The 21369-nt window shown below is 32.2% G+C and overlaps 3 protein-coding genes across 4 annotated transcripts; 2 read left to right on the top strand and 1 right to left on the bottom strand.

Moving 5' to 3' along the window:
• Positions 1-1143: 1143 nt before the first annotated feature.
• LOC123923448 (non-specific lipid-transfer protein 1-like) lies at positions 1144-2915 on the top strand. The gene is made up of 2 exons (XM_045976135.1): positions 1144-2202; positions 2615-2915. Exons 1-2 carry the CDS (start codon positions 1847-1849, stop codon positions 2622-2624), a joined length of 366 nt encoding a protein of 121 aa, XP_045832091.1. The 5' UTR covers positions 1144-1846; the 3' UTR covers positions 2625-2915.
• Positions 2916-12167: 9252 nt separating this feature from the next.
• LOC123923093 (non-specific lipid-transfer protein 1-like) lies at positions 12168-13261 on the top strand. Its single transcript, XM_045975734.1, has 2 exons — positions 12168-12593; positions 12956-13261. Exons 1-2 carry the CDS (start codon positions 12229-12231, stop codon positions 12963-12965), a joined length of 375 nt encoding a protein of 124 aa, XP_045831690.1. The 5' UTR covers positions 12168-12228; the 3' UTR covers positions 12966-13261.
• Positions 13262-15386: 2125 nt separating this feature from the next.
• Positions 15387-19587, bottom strand: LOC123882005 (protein MAIN-LIKE 2-like). Of its 2 annotated transcripts, none has more exons than XM_045930783.1 (6): positions 19212-19585; positions 18491-19111; positions 17697-17843; positions 17211-17336; positions 16492-16923; positions 15387-16382 (listed from the first exon to the last, which is right to left on the bottom strand). In XM_045930783.1, the coding sequence occupies exons 1-6, from the start codon at positions 19212-19214 to the stop codon at positions 15699-15701; spliced, it is 2013 nt and encodes a 670-aa protein (XP_045786739.1). In that variant the 5' UTR covers positions 19215-19585; the 3' UTR covers positions 15387-15698. The 2 variants fall into 2 exon arrangements, with proteins under 2 accessions (XP_045786739.1, XP_045786738.1); XM_045930782.1 differs by having other exon boundaries at positions 15400-16382; positions 19387-19587.
• Between the last annotated feature and the right edge of the window lie 1782 nt (positions 19588-21369).

Raw genomic sequence — 21369 nt, 5'->3', positions numbered from 1 at the left:
AAATTCATCATAACATAAGGCATGTCCTTTTTTTTAGCAGCAAAATTTTTTTATTAACAAACTCACCATAACATAATGACATTCATTTTTTTTTACATAAATTTACATAATAGAAAATATGGATCACAGATACATACATACGCGTTACCGTTAGTATATTATAAAGAAAGTACAAGGCACTGATATCGAATGAAATAGATTTTTTTTTTAATTTTGAAGCAAATGAAATAGATTTCTTCTTTCTCAAACTTTCAATTAAAAGGTCTATGTTAAATTATCCAGTTTAATGCACAGCACCAAATTTAGCGATTAAATATGTTTTTGGTCCTTATAAATTTCTTAAATTTTGCTTTTAATCCCTATAATTTTTTTAGCAAGTTTTGGGCCCTATTTTTGAACCCTGCTTCAGTCAACTCGTATTTATCATTCGAAATTTTTAATTTTTTTGCGCATAAATAAATTTTTATGGGAGGGGTCCTTATAATATTATAAATATGAATACCAAAAAATCATTAAAAAATATGTGAAAATATACAAGAATTTGATTGAAAGTAAATACCAAAAGTTGTGATCACAGAAATTATTTGAAAGGTCAAAAGTTGATAAAAAAATAATAGAGACTAAAATCCAAATTCAAAATATTTATAGGGACCAAAAATTTATTTAACCCTAAATTTAAATACCACCACTAAAATTTAACCACCACAATTAACCAACAATAGAATTCAAGAGTTGCATAAGGTATTCGGGAAGAGCTGCCGGATAGGTCATCACTAAAATTTTGGGGCACCATTGTTTTTCTTGTGTAGGTATGTTTGTGCGTGAGTGCATGTGTATGTGTTAAAATAAAAAATTATATAATTTATATAAATAAATTTTAAAATAGGTTTAAACTCTTATAATTTTGATAATGAAATTTATTTGAAAAATTAAAAGTTATGAGATATTCCAAACAATTGAAACTATTTGGTATGAACTTTTCAATATTGACATAATTATTAACTTTTCTTACATATTATATATTTATAATTATATGATTTATAAAACAAATGGGACACCAAATTATTCGCACAGGGCATCCAAAATTTCAGGAATCCCGCGTTCCATAAGTAAAGCTAGCTTATGATAAAAATGATGGTTTGAAACTCTTAGAATTGGGAGTTGGGTATAACTCAACCTTTACAAAATCGGTTTGTAAGATGATGATTGTCTCTTACTTATAAATCTTTGTCTAGACCAACTCACATCCGGATGTGAGAGTTCTTAATACACTCTCTCTCGTCCAACATTATTGGACTTGATGCGTGAAAATAAAGGGTAGATGGTCCGATAGCGAAAACCTGATAGCAGGTGGTCCACATATCTTAAAGAGACTCTACTACCATTTTAGAATTGGAAGTTGAGTCTAACTGATTATAAACTCTTGTCTACATCAACTTAAATCCGATATATGACTTCTTGACAAACACTTATATGACTTCTTGACAAAAACTTCAATTCTCTACTTTTAAGCTCTTTGAAAACCAAAAAGAAATATCACTCACACACACATGATGCATGAAAGCGATTATACGTACCGTGAGTACATTGCCAACTAACCAAACTAATTAACCGCGCGTTTTCACTTTCACGAACCAAACTTGTAACTATCACAAAAGAAGAAAGAAAAGAAAAAAAACGTTTTCTAATAAATCTTGTATGTCAATGACTATATATATAGCCAAGCTTTGATCATTTTCTCCACATCAAATTCTTATAAAAACACACCAAACTCCCATTTCTAAGTTTCCTGGTTATTAATTATTCAAGTTGTGTAAAAACAAAAAAACAAAGTTTTTAATTCAATATGTGTAGCTCAATGGTGTTGGTGAGGGTTACTTGCTTGGTAATGATGATGTGCATGATTTTGGGTCTACCACAAACTCTTGTTGCTCTCACTTGTGGTCAAGTTAACACAAAAATAGCACCGTGCATTGCGTACGTGACGGGAAGTGGTAGTGATGTCCCTAAACCGTGCTGCAACGGTATTAGTGCCGTAAACAACGAAGCCAAGACTAAATCCGATCGTCAAGCCGCCTGTAAGTGTATCCAAACCACCGTCAACGCGCTCAGTGGTGTGAATGTAGACAAACTTGCCGGTCTCCCTAGCAAATGTGGAGTTCACTTGCCTTTTAAGCCTCTTCCCTCCACTGATTGCAACAAGTATGTACATCATACACACAATTGTTGTTTTACTTGTTTATACAAAAAATTGAATAGGGGGGAGGAAATTAAATATATGAATTTCATCCCAAATTTCATTACTAAATTAACTAACATATCTATCTAATTACTTTTTCTATCCTAAAAAATAATTTAATTCATATACAATATACAATGTCAATATAAAAATCTTTTACACTAACGATCAATTATAACTATCGTGTCATTAAAAACTTTTGATTTTAGCCGCAACTAATTTTAAAGTTATTCATTTAATTAGTTATGATTTGCTTATAATGTATGATTAATTCTTTATTTTATAGTAGTGACGTATAAATTCTCCTTTTCAATGTTATATTTTTTATAAAAATAAAATAATTAACGTTAAGTTCACTTTTATTGTCAAACGCAGGATTGCTTAATTATTGGAAGGGAGTATTGCTATTGTTTACCAAGTTCACAAAATAAAGAAGTTGGCTACCCCATGAATGAGTGGAATATATCCCTCAGCCGGTTATAGACAGTTTACTTATTGAGATTTTCACAGAATATCTTATGCATATCAGTTCAAATTAAATAAATAATGTTATGAAAAAAAATTGGTTATAAGGGAAGAATTAATTCATCTTGTGTGTCTTAATGATTATTCGACGAAGATTGGTTATTTTTAAATAGTGATAAAAACTTCGTACATGTAATATGGTAATCCAAAAAAAACGTATAAATGTTTCTCGAATGTTAAAAATCTTATCCATTTATTTCTCTACATCATAAAAGAACTAGGACGTACAAACCAAATAATTGAGCAAGTGATTAATGAACTTTATTAAAAAAATCGTTTAGGAGAATCCAAATACAATTTCATGCCAAATAGAATAATTTTTTTTAAATCTTACTTATCTCTCAGACCAAATCCAAAATTATCATGACATCTTATCTTATGAACCGGAAAATTACCAGAAAAAAATAAAATAAAATTCAACACGTATGTTGATTAATATTACCCTTAAATAAAGCATGTTTTTAATAAAGACCCAAGAAAAACTGGTCTTATTAGCAATTTTCTATTCAGCCCATTATTAAGCTAATAAGTCCCAATTCCAATGTTCTAACACTTTCGGGAGGCCCGGCCAATTCTAATGTGAATTTTACTTTTCAAACCCCCGGCAGACACGAACGCGCCCTGGTATTCCCAAAATACCCCCATCGCTACTTAGGCAGCGAGTGTATAAATTACAAAATTTAAAACACCGTGGTTCGCTTGCTAAGCAGCGAGATAGGTCGTTCGCTTGCTAAGCAGCGAACCTGACAGCAGTAAAAAAACAGCACCCCATGCAGTCAAAATTGACTGCCACGTGGCCAAATCTGATTGGTCAAGTGGGAGGTTGTGATGTGGCTAAATTACTATAAAAAGGGGGGGGTGGGACCATGGAGTGAAAAATCACACCAAATTTACTCTCGCCCTCCTCATTATATCATTCTTCTCCTTTTTTTTTTTGTCTTTTAATTTTTATTTTTAAGTGTTGTTAGTTTGGTGTAAACAGTCGCATCGTTCGTTGTCGATTATTTCAAACTTTCTTATCGGTGTTGAGAACATTGGACTTTTGTGTCCAAAATTAATTAGGAAAGTTATAAGTAATTGAAATGTAGTCGAGTAAAGAAGCAAAGGCCCGACGGGGAAAATGAAGGTGAATGTATAGGTATCAGAAAAGTGGTTGCATTTGGTGTATAAAATCTATTGTTCGAACAGCCTCAACTGATGGGTTGTTAATATTATTTGACACGGGAACAACATGACCCCTTTCATTACCAAGTTGTCAATACTTCCTTTTTTTGCTCTTTACGACTTTTTTTTTTATGTAATTTTTTTGTCTACGAAAATTACAAATGTATTTTTTTTTGTTTTAAGATGTAACTAACATCGTTTTAATTAATTAAGAGGGTAAATAGGGTTTTACCCTCTGCAAAATAAGCCAATTTTGCATTACCCCCCCCTGCAAAAAAAAAAAATTTGGGATTACCCCCCTGCAATATTAAGATTCTCTCTTTTTACCCCTTGCTTGACAACTTGGCATAGAATCTTTATTTTTTATGAGGTGGCATGCATATGTGGCATTTAATTTTTTTTTAATTTTTTTTAATTTGCACATGTCATTTTTATTATTAAATAAACTAAAAATTAAAAAAATAATAATAAATTCTTTTCTAATTTCCCCTTCATCCCTACCACGATAACTTTCATCATTCAACAAGAACAACAACATCAACAAAATCATCAACACCACCAAGAACAACAATCCAAAAAGAACCCAATTTTTTTTCTTCCAAAAATCAATCTCGGTAAACCCAGAAACATAATCATAAATTTCTTTTGTTCTTCTATTCTTCATCCCTTTGCAACAACCCAATTTTTTCCTAACCCAAAAACATAATTCTTCTTCCCAATTCTTCATCCCATCAATTCAATCCCTAACCCATAAATTCAAAAACCCAGTTTCTGCCTTTATAGGAAATCCGGTTCCTAGTTCCTGCCTTTGTTCTTCATCAATCATTTGTTTCGACGAATTCGGCGGAATGATTCGGCGGATTTCTAGGTTTTATTTTAGAGAAAAATGATTATGGGATTCTGAGTTTGTGTTAGAGAAAAAATAATTTTGGGTTTTGAGAAGAAGAATGAGAAGGAGAAAGATTTGTGTTATGTTACAGGAAAAGATTGTGAGTTTTTTTTTTTTTTTTTTTTTTTTTTGCGTTAGAAACAATGGATTAACATATCTTTTTGAATTAACATATTTTATTTTTAATAATTTTTTTTTGACACAATATTTTTTATTTTTTTAAAAACTAATTAAGTGGAATTTTTTAAATATTTGTCACCAATTTATTTAATAATAAAAATGACATGTGCAAATTAAAAAAATAAAAATGAAATAAATGCCACATATGCATGCCACCTCATAAAAAATAAAGATTCTATGCCAAGTTGTCAAGCAGGGGGTAAAAAGAGAGAATCTTCATATTGCAAGGGGGTAATCCCAAGTTTTTTTTTTGCAGGGGGGTAATGCAAAATTAGCTTATTTTGCAGGGGGTAAAACCCTATTTACCCTAATTAATATTAATGAAAGAAATTTTGATGGGTATGTCTTTTTGCCATTGTTTTCACTTTTTTTCCCGTTCGCTACATAGACAACGAATGTGTTAAATTCGTAGAATAGTTTGCCTACTAGGATGCGAGCACATACATTAAACAATAAATAATTATTAAATTAAACAATAAACTTCTGATTAATTAAAATTGAAAATTAACAACAAAGGCGTTAAAATTAAATGAACAAGAAAAACATTAAACATAAAATTCTGTCTCCATAGAGACAAAAATATTTTCCGTCTCTAATTAGTTATTATTACCATCCCTAATAAATTATTATTTTTTTGTCTATTTAGCAATTAAATGCTTATACAAATTTTTAAATATTAATTTTTATTTACTATATATAATTCATATAATTCTAGAATGTGAAAAAATGAAATTTTGATCAACATCAAATTTGTAACATTAACATAAAAAAATTTCCATTCTTACAAAGTATCAGTGCACCACTGCGGCACTACATAATATCAAAAATACATAACGGAGAGTAACTAAAGCTAATTCGACGGAATATAATTAGCTTCTATTCTCCATCTCTTCCATCTTCATCAATGTGTGGACTTGGATAATTTGTTTAGTCTTGAACCTATCAAATATATATATATATATATATATATATATATATATATATATATATATATATATATATATATATATATATATATATATATATATATATATATATATATATATATATATATATATATATGTTATAAACTCAACTTAATAGATGTCATCAACTAAAAAGAAACTATTTTATTTTTAGTCCAATCTAACCACAATCATGTATCATAAATTATATTCAAGCTAAGTCTCAGTGCTGCAAGATAAAAACATAAGTTATCTTATTTTGGCAAACTTGTAAACCAGAGGCACAAAGCAAGCCTACATGAGTTTGAGCGGCGGAGACAACGTAGAGAAAATGGACCGAGTTCGTGAGCGTTAAGTCATTGTGAAGAGAAAAGGGAAATTGTGACTCGTGAAAATGTGTTTTGAAACATTAAAAAAATCTTATTATAAGAAAAATGAATTTGTTTAAAATTTTGAGCGGACACAAAAATTTGGCGTGAAATTTTTGGCGCGATGAATTTTCAATGTTATTTCATTTATAGAGACGGATTCCAGAGACAAATTAATTCAGAGACGAATAAATTTTGTCTCTGACAAATGTTTGACTATTTCAATATCAAGTTGACCAATTAGAGACAGATATAGAGACGAAATTATTAGACACTGCAAAAATCTGTCTCTAATTTCTGTCTCCAACTATTGATTTTCAATTATGATTATAAAAATAATAAAGTATGGATGGATTTAGAGACAAATCTTTGTTGAGACTGAAATTTGCGTCTCTAAAATCCGTGATTAATACATATATTTTAATTTCTGTCTCTAACTACTTTTTTCCATCTCTAATTTTATCTCTAATAGAGAAGAAATAAATTCCGTCTCTAAATTACGTCGGTATTTAAACTCTTTCTAGTAGTGACAGATACATTTAAATTTTTATATGTATCCTAGGAGTTCCCTTTTATTAATTTCATATCTAACCGATGTAATAACACACAGTGACAGAGCTAGAAAAAAATAGTTTAACTGGACTAGGGGTGCTCAAAACCAAACCAATCCAAAAAAAAACCGCAAATCAATCCACAAAAACCGAAAACCGCAAAAAATCGAATATTTTTGGATGTGTTTGGATGTCCTTTTTTGAAAACCGCTGAATCGGATTTCGGATTGATTTTTCAAAACCGAATTAAACCGCATACATATATTTTAATATTTATTTTTCTTTTTATTAGTATGAATATATATTGCATTAACCTATTGTTTGTTCATTTTAATTTTTTTTATTCTATTTGTTAGTTTAATTTAATTTATTTTTTACATTTTCATATGTTTCAAATATAATTGACGATTGTCATTCCAAAATATTAATTTTTAATATATTGTATGTTGTATATCTTACATCAAACTTAATATTTATTTCGTCAAAACAGTCAAACCATATATTTTATAGTGTTTTTTTATAATATTAATATTTTACAAAAAAACTAAAATTTATAATTTGGATATCCGAAAATCAATTCAAATTAAACCGCATAAAATTGAATCGGATTGGATTTTTTTATTTGTCATCCAAAACCGAACCAAACCGCGAATAAATTTATTTTTGGATCGGATGAATTTTTGCTTCAAAGCTGATCCAAATCGAACCGCGAGCACACTAAATGACTACCAAAAAATTTATAATATATAAATTAAATAAGAAAATTATATTACAAGGATTTGCAGGGGATGCAGATGGAAGAAGAATACTCTCTGAAGTGGGTGGCAAGCTAGTCAGTTAAAGTTAAAGTGGTAAATTACTCTCCTCACAATTTCCGCCTCGTGAACATCCCTACTTTTAGGTGGCAAGCTAGTCGGTTGAAATTAATGTGTTTGGTAAATAGTTATTGGAATCGTAAAATAACTTAGTAAATGATTGCATAGAGGCTTGTTCAAAATAAATTACCAAAAAAAGTTAATTTGGTGAGCAAGGGAATGACTCATTTGCGCTCTTTACTTTGCTCACGAGGCTGAGGTAATAATGAATCTATTTTACTCCGAATCCCTACATATTCTATCAACTGAGTTAAGCTGACGAGACATAGCACTAATCTTTGACCGTTAATTTCAATTAAATAGCCTAATCTAATTTTTCATACCCCCGTCAATTTCAATTAAAGAGCCTAATCTAATTTCTCATACCCTCGTCCGATCCCTTTATGTAAAACAAATATGACGATGTCAAATTTTGTGGTCAAATTTTTTTAAAAAAAATGCGTTCTTTGAAAAATTAATTGATTCCAGAAAAGTTGATTCATGAGATGACCCAAAAAAAAGTTGATTCATCAAAAGAAATTTTTTTTCCTACCCAACATTCAATTCTTTACCCCTACAAACAACTAAATATTCCCATTATACCATTTTTATTATTTTAGTTCACCCTACATTTGAGGAAAGATGCATACCGGAAAACTTAAAAAATAAGTTTTGAAGTTTAGCCACGGTTAAACCGTGGCTGAACTGGAAAAGTTCGAAAAATTTTCCGGTAAGAAAATTACAAACAGGAACATTTCTAAAAAAGGTTTTTTCGGTAAAGTCAGTGGCATCTACACCACATGTGCCACATGTGCTATGGCCTAAGGCCCCATAAAAAATAGGGGCCTCTAAAAAAATTTATAGGGTAGTAGTATTAATAAATGAGAGGTATAAAATTAGGGATTATATCCTTTTAAATGAGAGATTGTGTTGTCCTGATATTTGAGATTATCTTTATTCTAAAACGAGAGATTTATTAGTTACTGCCTCCGGTCATATATATATATATAAGAAAAATTTTGCTTTTTAGGTTCATTGTAAAATGAATGTATCTAGACTATATTTAGATACATTCATTTTACAATGAACCTAAAAAGCAAATTTTTTCTTATATATAAGATTGAAGGGAGTACAAAATATCCTAAAAGATATTTTTCTATTGTGAATAATTTTTTTAGACGTTTTATAGCTAATTGTTATACTATAGTTTTATCAAATGCATAAAACTATAGCATCATAGAGATTGTCCTATTTATCAAACATTTTTTATAGTAGTGAAAAAATGATTATTTTTTAGTGTTAATTATCGATATTATTTGTAATTTAAATCGATGATAATTCTTTTATTATTTTTTACATTTTTTCTTTTATTATGGCCTATTTTTAATAATGCATAGGGTCTCCAAGAAGTTGGAGACGCCCCTGGGTAAAGTGTTAGCCACTGTATAGAATCCGGAAAATCTTGATAAAATGAATAAAAAAACGAAAACAAGCAATCACAGGCTGAGAGAAATGAAAAACAAGCGAAAATCATCACTCTTTTCATCTCAATTGCAATAAACCTCTTGCCATTTCAATTGCAATAGACCTTGTTTTATCAAATGCCTGTGTGCATATAGGATTTATAACAAACAAAAGTTCTTTGAACATGAATACTCTTGTTATGATTGTTGTTTCAATTTCTGAAGCTGTCACATATCTGTTTCTTATGTTATTTCAACTGTTGTTGTTTGGGGTGTTCGATCAAATGATATTCTTTTCTCCAATTGCATTATTAGTCTTTTTCTTATAAATAGCAACCACCAAATGTTCATATGCATCAAATACTCCGGAAAGTACAATGTTATAAACGCTATGGTTCAGCAAGTGCACTTATTGTTTCAAGATTTCCAGAGTCTATATTTAGCCACGGTTTAACACTTGACTGCAAAACTTTTTTATAATTGTTACGGTTTGCAATTTTCTTACCGGAAAACTTGATTATGTCATTCCGAAATTTTCCAGTTTAGCCACGGCTCATTTTTTAAGTTTTCCGATATATAACTTTGCTCAAATGTAGGGATGAACTAAATTAATAAAAGGGTATAATGCGAATATTGAGTTGTTTGTAGGGGTAAAGAATTCATGAAAATTCATTAAAAGCACCCTGTTGAGTTATATCATGTGAATGTTTTCCTGCACAATACTATTAATATTCATTTGGTGGATTTCTTTAAAGGGAAAAACTAACATGTTCCCTTAAGGCACTTATTAGTGTACAAAGATAGTAGTTTTGTATTGAAAATTATGCATTTTATCACTTTAAAAATCAAAGATTGTTTTATTCAAAATTTAATTATTATTTCAAGTATCCTTAACATGTGTTCTTAGAGCACATGTTAGCATGACCCTTCTTTAAAATATCGATAATAATGAGAGAATGTGAAAACATTTAAGCACTATGCGGTCGGTTATGACTTAAAATAGTGAGTGGGATAGTTATTTCAAAGGGCAAGTAATAAAATGAAATGAACTGAGTTTGTTTCTTTCTGGAAAAAAAAACATATGTTTTCTTGCATTACAAGAAGTTATTCCTTTTAGTCAAATTTATGTTCAAATCGTCCACATAGTTAACAGAATTGTATAGATGGACAACTTAGGAGGACGCCACATGGAAATTTTTAAACAAAATTAACTCAAAATTTAATAGAAATAAGAAAATTTTGTTGAAATTGTCATACTAAATAAACATTAAAGGGTTAGCATAAAAATTTTGAGCATCAAAAGCAAATATTTCTTGTTTTTAGTATCGAAACTTTCTCAACCGGATCATAGTAACTTAAACTTCGTCTCTTTTAATATCCCAACTTCACCGTTGAATTAACACCTCATACAAAACATTTGTTGAAAGTAAAACAAAAAATATATAGTCCCGTCAGCTTAACTCAAATAGCAGGACATTGCATTATATATATACGAAGTCGAAATTCAAATCCTGGTCCCACTTATCTACCACTAAATTACTTGCCAAAAAATAGAAAATATAACTACTGTGATTTAAAAACAATTTTAAGGAAACCATGTGCCCGGTTATGTTAAGAAACAAACTTTTACATTGATTTTAAATTTTAATCACTGTGATTCAAGATCAAATTTTCACAGGTTAACATTTTCTATAATTTTATTTAGCATCAAGTCCACCACCGTAAAAATTAATATGGCTTTCAATGCATTGTCAATGATCTATCATGAATAGGGGTGTACGTGGGCCAGATTGGGTTGGGTTTGGCCAAAACCAAAACTCAAATCACATATGGTACTCCGGGTTGAGTTTAGTAAAATAACCACCCGTTATAACATTGGGCTGGGTTGGGTAAATCCACTAATTTCCGGGTTCGATTGGGTTGGGTTGTGGGTTACCCAAATTATTTTTCTATTTTTTTTATATTAAATATCTAAATGTTGAATCATAATATTTTTTCATAAAAAATAACTCAATCAATATATTTTCTTGAAAAATAGGGTAAATTTTTTTCATTATAAAAAATAATCACTCATTTTTTTGTGTAAATCTACTAATTTACGGGTTGGATAGCGTGTTATCCAAATGATTTTTTTGTTTTTTTTAATATCAAATGACTAAACCATGAATCACTATATTTGTTTATGAAAATTATTCAATTTTTTAGAATTTTAAAAAAATAATGCGAAAAATTATTATATTTGTTCATAAAAATTATTCAATCTTTTTATATTTTCGTAAAAAATAGTATAACTTATTTTTAATATAAAAATATTTAATAATCAAATGAAAAAATCTTTAGTATTTTCATAAAAAAATTTCAAAAAACATAGCACTAGTGGGTTAGTGGGTTTTTTGGGTTGGGTCCGGTTTTACCCGAAACCCGATTTTTTTAATGGATTTTTCATTTTTGAAATCCATATTCACCCACTTGCCCAACCCAACCCACTTTTTTGGGTTGGATTGGGTGGGTTTAACCGGGTCGAGTGGGTTTGCCCAACCCATGTACACCCCCCTAATCATGAAAACCTAGGCAAGGGCACACTTGTCTGAATCTCTATCCTAAGATAGTAAAAGTAGCATTTATCTTCCCCAACCATAACTCATAATGACACTAAATTCACCTCAACTACCAAATATCTACAAGCACGTGGCTATCCACACCCCCTACTGCATGCATCCCATACACAACTCCATAACCTTGGATTGAGATTGATTGACTGTGGTAGAATTTTCACACAGTTTAACGCGGTAATTAATCTCGATCGTTGATTTAAGATCAGACAGTTCATATTTCAACTCAATTTTTCAAAGTGAATCAATCTTAGCCATTCATTTTGATCAGACGATTGCCAGCTATAACTGTGTGACGCGGTTACATCAGAAAATATGATTCCCATAACCTTTCTCCCCCTATATATATGCTTAAATCCACAACATAAAAGTCACAAAACATTGAAAATCAAAATTATTCATTTGCTAACTTAGCCTATAACACAAGCATTACCTTATCATGGGTTACTCAACTATGACCATTAGGTTTGTTTGTTTGGCAATTGTTTGCCTGGTGACTTTTGGTCCTAAGGCTGAAGCTGCTGTGACATGTGGTCAAGTAGTGAACAACTTAACACCTTGTGTTTCTTACATAATTTATGGTGGGAACGCTGTGCCTGTGCAGTGTTGTAATGGAGTGAGAAGCCTTAATAGCATGGCTCAAACCACCCCAGATCGTAGAGCTGTTTGTAACTGCATTAAGAATGCTGTTACCTCAAGTGGTTTCACTTACACTAGATTCAATCTTGACATTGTTGCTGGTCTTCCAAGTAAATGTGGGGTTAACATTCCTTACCAGATCAGTCCTAATACCAACTGTAACAGGTACTAATAATATTTGCCACAGTAATTCTTTTCCTAATTTCTCTCACAAAAAAAGCTACTTGGATGAGTTGGATCGTCTATATCCCTACAGTTCGGTCTAACTCAATCTCGACCATTAGATAAATCCTCTTAGATGGTCGAGATTGGGCTAGATCAAGATGTAGAGCTGCAGATGATCCATTATACTATAATGTTATGGTGGGAATGTGTTTCCGAATTTTCTTCAAATTTGAACTAGAAAAACTTCGGAAGGATAAAAATGAGTTAACTAATTTTATATATGTAACATTAATTTTATTTTTATGGAACATTTTTCCATGTCTTATGAGTTTTTTTGTTTTTGTTTTTGTTTTTTGATGTAGTGTGCACTGAGGTTGATACATGATGTGTGGAGCAGCAACTCAAGAAGGATTTTATAATAGTTTATAGTGTGTGTGAATAAGAGGCTACTCTCATGAGTGACTTGAGAATGATCACTTGAAGTTGCTTCTATCTAGCTTTATCTTACTATATTGTGTGTTTGTGTGGTTGTACTGTTTGTGTACACTTATTGTGAGTGTGAAGTAGTAGAATAAGTTGATGAATATATGTTTAAGCCTTTGTTGCTTCTTACCTAATGATGATATGTGTGATGTTTATTTTGGAATGAAATTAGAAAAGATTAAGCATGTTAAATGTTTTTACCTCATAATTAACTTAAATATATGTCTGTCTATTCTTATTTTCTTTGACCTTTTGACCACCAAATACATGTATAACATGTCATAAAATAAACTCAAATCAGTTTTAAACAAATTCTTCTAGCATTCTATGTCCCATTACATACCAACTCCTACCCCATATTCACCATGAAGGACATTAATGTGTTTGGATCATGATCTACAGCTACAAACTGTAGAATACTGTAAAATGGTGTTGTAGTTTTGAGAACCGTTATATATCGAAAGAAACCACTAGAGTTGTTTCTCTTTAAATCTAACGGTACTTACAACTGTAGTATCATACCGCACCTATAAAGAATCGAAGTAATAATAATAATTATTATTTTACAATTGTCCCCTTACAATATTTTGACTTCATCCCTTTGATTTTACATGGTCAAACTCTTATCACCAACCTGAGGACGGACTTGTATAGACACATTTGTCCACAAAAAGGCAACTGAAACTTAATGAAAAAACTATTTGTCACACTAAATTTCCACATAGTTAGTCATGCAATTAACTTGCTGAAAAAGCTGTGTCACACTAAATGGTCAGTTAGTCATTTACTGAAATATGTTTAGTCTTTAGTGTATTAATCCAACTGCTACATGGTGCAGTTGAATGAAATTATAACAGAATACTAGTATTATATTCACAAAAATTCTAAAACATTTGTAAAATCAAACCAAGTTTTAACAGCTAAACAAAATTTTAAACCAGAACCAGAGTAAAAAATTTACTCAAGCAAACATATTGCAATTTCAAAGCAAATGGAAAAACCTATTACACCAACCCTGTCATAGATTGAATATTGCAAGCAAAGTATAGCTACTCATTTTTAACAATAATTTGCTGAATTCGCTCAATCATGAAAATTGAAGTAGAGTAACTTTAACATAAAAAGGGAAACCATAACATTAATATACTGATAAGGTAGTTGTAGTATAGAACAGATCAATATTCCTAACCCCCTTAATAGGGGTGGCAATGCGGGTGGCCCCGCCTTAAGAATGACAGATAAGTCTACATAAAACCAGTAATCAAGCCATACTAAACAAAATCAACATATAGGTAGGTGAATTGAAGAACTGTATAGTCTATTTTCCACCAAACTAACAATAATAGGCCATATAGACACAATCCAAGAATTCTACACTAACATTGTGAGAAAATGTAGAAACTGGGGTAGATTAATATAAAAATATACACAGGTCTAGAACATATCCAAAAGAAGAAAAATGTCGTGGAAACAGGCGACGTGGGAGGAAGAATTCATTATCGGAAGCCAAAACATTATTATGTTGCAACAATATAATCGAATTCTTAATCAGTTTGCAGAAAAGTAAAATAATATAAACTTTATTTACATATTAAAATGAATATCATCTATTAACATGTTCATTTGCATGGTCCTTTCAAAAAGAAATGTTAATTCCCATGATATAAGATAATGCACTCACCATGATATTGTCTATTTATTTTTATCAGCTAACATTCTGTAAAAGAAATAAATGCAGAAAGTGAATACTGTATATGTTATTGTTACCAGTATATGCAAAGTGACCATTGAATGCTTAATTGGAGCATCAATAAGTGGAAATGAGAGCTGTATGAAGATAATTGGAGCATCAAACTGTAACTAGATTCAAATCATGTAAATGAAAAAGACCATAAACCTGTTTGTTTTTGTGTTGTGCAAAAGTTGATCGCGCAGCAGCAGTGTCAAAGCTACCACACGGAGCTTCTACTTGAGCACACATGATGGATACCTTGTCGCTGTGGAACCAAAGAAGCTGCATGACCTTGTCTTGAAAACTTAATATCAAAATCATGAAGTCAAAATGCTTAGGTACTTAAGTTGCATGACTTGGGTATTATGGAATACCTAAGTCCCAAACTAAGTAGTATGGAATTCTCAAAAAGGCACAATTTCAAAAGAAAAGGGTATATTACACAAGCTTAGTAATAGATTGAAATTGAATAATGCAAGAACAGATACTTGTTCATCATTAATTTGCTGCCTTCTCCCATTTCTCAAAAATTTAAGCAGTGGCTTTCAGATAAAATGGAAGGAAAAAAACACATAATAGATACTAAAAAGGTAAGTATAGTATATAATCCAACAACTTAAGGATCAATTCATAAATTTCATTAGTAAAAAAAGGAGCAATAGTTGCCTATACCTTGTGATAAGAAATAGGTAACTATATATACTCAGAACTCTAATGCCCATTTGGACTTTCGAATACATCAGCTATATGTTACATAATGTACAACAAAGATAATAATAAACAGCTCTGATTACCTGCAAAAATTTCATGGTTTCACTTAGAAAGAAACCTCCTAACACAACACCTAACATACAGGTAACATTATATACAGTCAGCTGCCCAATAGTCACCTATGAAATTTCAAAATCCAAGGGATTTTGAAATTCGCTAAGACCTCCTTCTATATTGTCCGCAATGTCATTTAAATTTTGTTCCAATTCGTCCACCTGTTGGTTCAACTCATCATTCTCCTTTTTTAATTGGATACTTTCTTCATTTTGTTGGCTTATTTTCAGCTTCAACTCATCATTCTCCTTTTTTAATTGGATATTTGATAAATTCTCTCCACGGAGAACTCCAATTTCTTCATTTTGTTGGCTTATTTTCAGCTTCAACTCGTCATTCTCCTTTTTTATTTGGATATTTGATAAATTCTCTCCACGGAGAACTCCAATTTCTTCAATTTGTTGGCTTATTTTCAGCTTCAACTCATCAGTCTCCTTTTTTAATTGGATATTTGATAAATTCTCTCCACGGAGAACTCCAATTTCTTCAATTTGTTGGCTTATTTTCAGCTTCAACTCATCAGTCTCCTTTCTTAATTGGATATTTGATAAATTCTCTCCACGGAGAACTCCAATTTCTTCATTTTGTTGGCTTATTTTCAGCTTCAACTCATCATTCTCCTTTTTTAATTGGATATTTGATAAATTTTCTCTACGGAGAACTCCATTTTCTTCATTTTGTTGGCTTATTTTCAGCTTCAATTCAGTAATTTCCTCTTCTAACATGATATTTTTCTTCCTTAAATCATCCTGTTAATCAAAGACGTTACTTTTATTATATGCGATGATCCATTGTGCACATTATGTGTGTGATGTGTGTGACAAGACCTAAAGATATAAAAATAGAATAAAATCTCACAGCATCAAAGCTGAAATTAGGGGGAGTGTCGTCCACTGCGAAAGTTTCAGCATTACACTCTTGCTCTCTTCCTACTTCGTCCTCAATGCTCAAACTTGTGGGGGAGTCCTCCATTCTGTGATTTTCAGCGTACAGCACTTCTTCTCTATCTACTTCCTCAGATATGCTCAAATTTTTGAAGGAGTCCTCCACCATGAGTTCGTCTACTTGGAACTGTTCCTCTTTGCCTACTTCAACATCAATGCTCGAATTGGAGGGGGTCTCCTCTACTATCAGATTTTCAATATGGATGTTCTGCTCTATATACTCTTCATCACAAGTGCTCAACCTTGTGGGAGTGTCCTCTACTACCTGATTATCAAAATCAACCCCGTCGTCTCTATGTATTTTACTAGAGATACTAAGCTGCATTTCTGCATCCACGTCTGAAACCTGCCAATGTCAACCTTGTGAGATAAACCACATTCCTATAGAAGCATGGCATTAAAATAGAAGAACCAAAACGGTAGAAGACTGATATATTTAAACTTCAAAAAAAAAAAAAAAAAAAAAACTCATCTAAATAAGTCATACATTGAACAAATGAATAGAATTTATTTACCAACATAAAATACCCTTATATTAGAATAAAGTAATTTACCCTCTCCCTAAAGTTTTATATACCAGATACATATACAACAAAAATATAAATAAATAAAATGCAAGAAATTGTAACTCACATTACTTGATGTGCTTGCTGCATAATTTTCATCCCTTTTAACCTCGTTGTCACCTAGTAAATCCACTGCTTCTTTTATTATTTTTATTTTTAACTCTCCAGAAGTAGGTTGGAGTTTCCAAATTATCTGCAAATACATATATACACAAGACATTATAAAATACAAAAGAAATACAATCCACTTTTATATCTCTTATTTTTAGGGCAAGAAGACTTTACCAACGCAAGTTAGGAAACCATTATTTCAGACCAAATATATTAGATGCAGATTCAGACTAAATCCTAAAGGACTTGAAAATGAAATGTGAAAGGAGTTTGCTACTTTAAATCATTAGCTCATCTATTAAGGACAGAATATAGCATTAAAATGGCAACAGACCACGAGAGACATAGCCTTTCTCCATTTTCCATGTTATACAGGGAACCAATGAATCTTTAAACTGAGAATTCAAGATTCAACAGATTTATAAGCAAGTTTCCAATTTACCTGGTCATCATGTAGATCCTTAAACCTTGAAGTACCTCGTTTCTTTGACTGAGATTTACTATGATCCCATCGACACACACGAGGAAAGGTCGTATCTTGATCTTTCAAATTTGGCCGTGCTATATCAAAATGCTCATAGGACCATGTCTGTTCCAATAACGCGGGTAAAAACAAACACCCAATCAACATAAGCATTTACAAAATTACAATTTACAAACATTGCTCCTATACATTTTACTAATCAAAAACCAATTCACAGTCTTCTAACTTCTTTTAAATGAAAAGTACCAGAGAGTCAAAATAATTAATTCTTGACTGGTTGACATTTACATTATAAGTAGATAAACAGACAAGGACATACGATGCATAGAAGGGTTGACTAACATCCATAAAAGATTTACCATTATTATGCTGTTAATAACTTCATACAGAATCTGATTTTGGTGAATCCAACCTATAATTATTCATTATCTCGATTACCCATACAAAATTAAGAAAACACCTAAATGATTCTTGGTTTTAAGAAGTTCTCACTATAATTCTCGTGTGTATAGAATTTAATGGATACGCACTAACTGCGTAAAAAAATTACACAATCATTCAATCATTTGTCACTATGGTGTCACTTTGTCCCAAATCGAGTACCTAGAAATGACCATTATTTCATGTACAACATAATATAATATACCAATGCAAGTTAGGAAATCATTATTTCAAAGACCAAATACATTAGCTGCAGAATCAGACTAAATCCTAAAGGACTTCAGAATAAATGAATGACATATTAAACTTACTTGGAGAAATATGAGACAACCACCAACACACTGCACATTGTTGTCTTTCCTCTTATCAAGCCACTGACACAAATCTTCAATAACAGCAGCACCCCATGAAAAACCAGAAACCCCATCCAAATTCCCAAGAAAAGACAAGTACCTCGAATCCACTTTTTTTTTCACATCAGTGGAAGAAAGGAAAGTCCCAATCGTAAAAAGCAAAAAGCTCCTCACAAAATCATCACTCACAACTTTCCCAATGGAATTAAGCCTCGCTTCAAGAGTAGCCATATCCACCTTTCTCTTCGCACGTGTAGCCCCATACTCCTCTTCCAACTCAGAAAACAATTCCTCCTCCACCAACTCCACACGGTGTCCAGCCACCGGAAGCCCCAAAATTAACGCAACATCCAACAAACTAAATCCAATTTCCCCCGAACCAATCTCAAAAACTCGCCTTTCAGAATTCCAAGCCTCCATTACCTCATTAAGGAAAATCCTGTTCAAAGTATAATTTGGAATCGATAGCAAGTTACCAAATCCTGTTCGTGATATCGCCAATCTTTGTTCCTCTGTTAGATCCTTAACACGATTGGCAAACGCCGTGAGAGAAAAACGAGTATCGAATTTCTTCACCACCTGAAAAAGAAAGAACAAAAATTTAAAAATTCTAAATCAACTCTCATCCACCTCATAACGCAACTCCAACGGCAGTTACATTCAGCCAGCATCTCCTCACCATTAGGTCAGTCCGCCACGATTCACGGAATCCACTAGGTCAATTCACCTGAGCGGCAGGAAACCGTTCTATTGCGGTGGAGGCGGCCGCCAATTTCGTCGGAAAATTCAAACGGCTAGAAAACATGAAAAAAAAAAAAAAAAAGTAATTAAGAGAAGAGGAAAAGAGATGTTACCGGTTCTGTAGCTTGGCCGAGACCAATGGAAGAAATTCTGGCCGATTTTCTCATCGGGAATTAGGTTTTCCGGCGACGGAAATGAAAGAAGAAAGTTGGATTGGAAATAATAATGAAAGTGCAACAGAAACAGCGAGAGCTTAAACAGTGTGGTTATTGTTATGTTTCAAAATCTTCTCGGAGAAGATTCAAAATGGATGACGTGTACTATCTAATGTGAAATTTTTTGAATGATAATGTTAAAATTAAAAAACCGCCAAAATACAAATTATTTTTTTATTTAAACAAAAAAAATATTTTATTGGGCTTTCTTTTCTTTCATGGGCTGCCCCTATTGGAGAAATTCTATTTGTCCCCTTAAGTTTCTTGTGTCTCCTAAAAACTCAAAAGTAGTATGCATGAGATCTAAAATTAGAGTTGGGTTTTTGAGGTTATGAATTATAGAACTCGAAATATATGAATACACCGTATACATAATACATGACAACATGAACATTTCATTAACAACAACAACGGGATACACCAACATAAAGATCATCAACAACAATATAAATATAAACAAAAATTAGAACTCACTTGGGTTGGTGCATTGGTATTGGTTTGGAACTTGGGAGTTTGCTCCTCTTGAGATCTGAGGTTCGATTCTCTCTGGTGCCAATTTGGGTGGGTGATGACATGCATCATTACATGAAAATAAAGACCAATTGCAAGTGTTTTTAGAAGAATTTTGACTTTTTTCATGGAGGAATAATGCACTAGTTTGAGAATATTTGCAATGGAAGAAAGTAGTTGAAGCTTGGAAAAAAAAGAAGCAAAAGTACCGTTTTCACGCCCCAAGCGAAATTTTGGTGCCTGGGGCGAAATTATCATGCAAAATCAAGTAATCTGTTGTTTTCGTGCCTAGGGCGTGAGTTTCTGTATATGGGGCAAAATTTTGCAGCCTAGGGCGGAAATGCTCGTGCCTGGGGCGAAAATCTCATTTATTGGCCTCAGTTATAAAAGGATGTGGTAGATTTGAGATTATGGATCGAAAAATTGACATTGGAAACATCATTTTGAAGAAAATTTGGAGATCTTTTTTTTGAACGAGTTAAAATGAGATATATATTAATAAATAGTCTTCCCAGTACATGGTACACTGAGAACGACTAAAAATATTTACAAAGAGTCACAAAAAGAACCATAAAAAAATCATACAAGGCCTAGACAAAGGAGAGGATCAGACCACCAGCTACGGTAGTTTGAGACTAAAGTCACACTCGTCGTCTTTAACCACCTGTAGGAAAACGGCTTGATCTTATCCAATAATTGATAAGAAGAACTTGTTGAACCGCCGAATAATCTATGATTTCTTTCCGTCCAAATAATCCAAACACAAACGAGCCAAATAAGCTGCATAAAAGACCGTCAAGCACGATCGAACCAATGCCCAAAGAGAACCATAAGTGCTGTAGGAGAGGAATAAGTGATGAGTCGACTCCACCCCTCCACAACCAGAACACACAAGAGATAGTTGTAGACGATAAGATGCCACGAAAAACCAGATTGGCTTTAGTAGGCAACCTATCCCGCAATAAACACCATGTTAAAATAGAAACCTTCAGGGGTACCTGTTTGTGCCAAACAAGATCATAACAAGCATCCAAAGTAACCGAGTCCTGAGAAGTCAGAAGCTGATAAGCGTCGCGAACAGAGTAACCGTGGTCAGGATCATGCATCCAAATCCACTTATCTGAAAGATGAGCCTACAAAGAGACGCCAAGAAGTAAGGCCTGACACTCCCCCAACATCTCCTCCTCCCAAGCCCACAATTGTCTCTGCCACACCCACGCCCCCCCCCCCCCCCCCCCCCCTCCTGTCTCCCACTTTAAAGAAGCCATCTCGGCTACTGTCCCTGATTTGTTCTCAGACAAGTCAAACAAACGCCTAAACCTCTCACACAACGTACTCTCGCCCAACCAAGGATCAATCCAGAACAAAGTA

This window comes from Trifolium pratense, linkage group LG4 (genome assembly GCF_020283565.1).
Source record: "Trifolium pratense cultivar HEN17-A07 linkage group LG4, ARS_RC_1.1, whole genome shotgun sequence".
Taxonomy (NCBI): Eukaryota; Viridiplantae; Streptophyta; class Magnoliopsida; order Fabales; family Fabaceae; genus Trifolium; species Trifolium pratense.
This window is presented reverse-complemented; position numbering and strand designations above follow the sequence as displayed.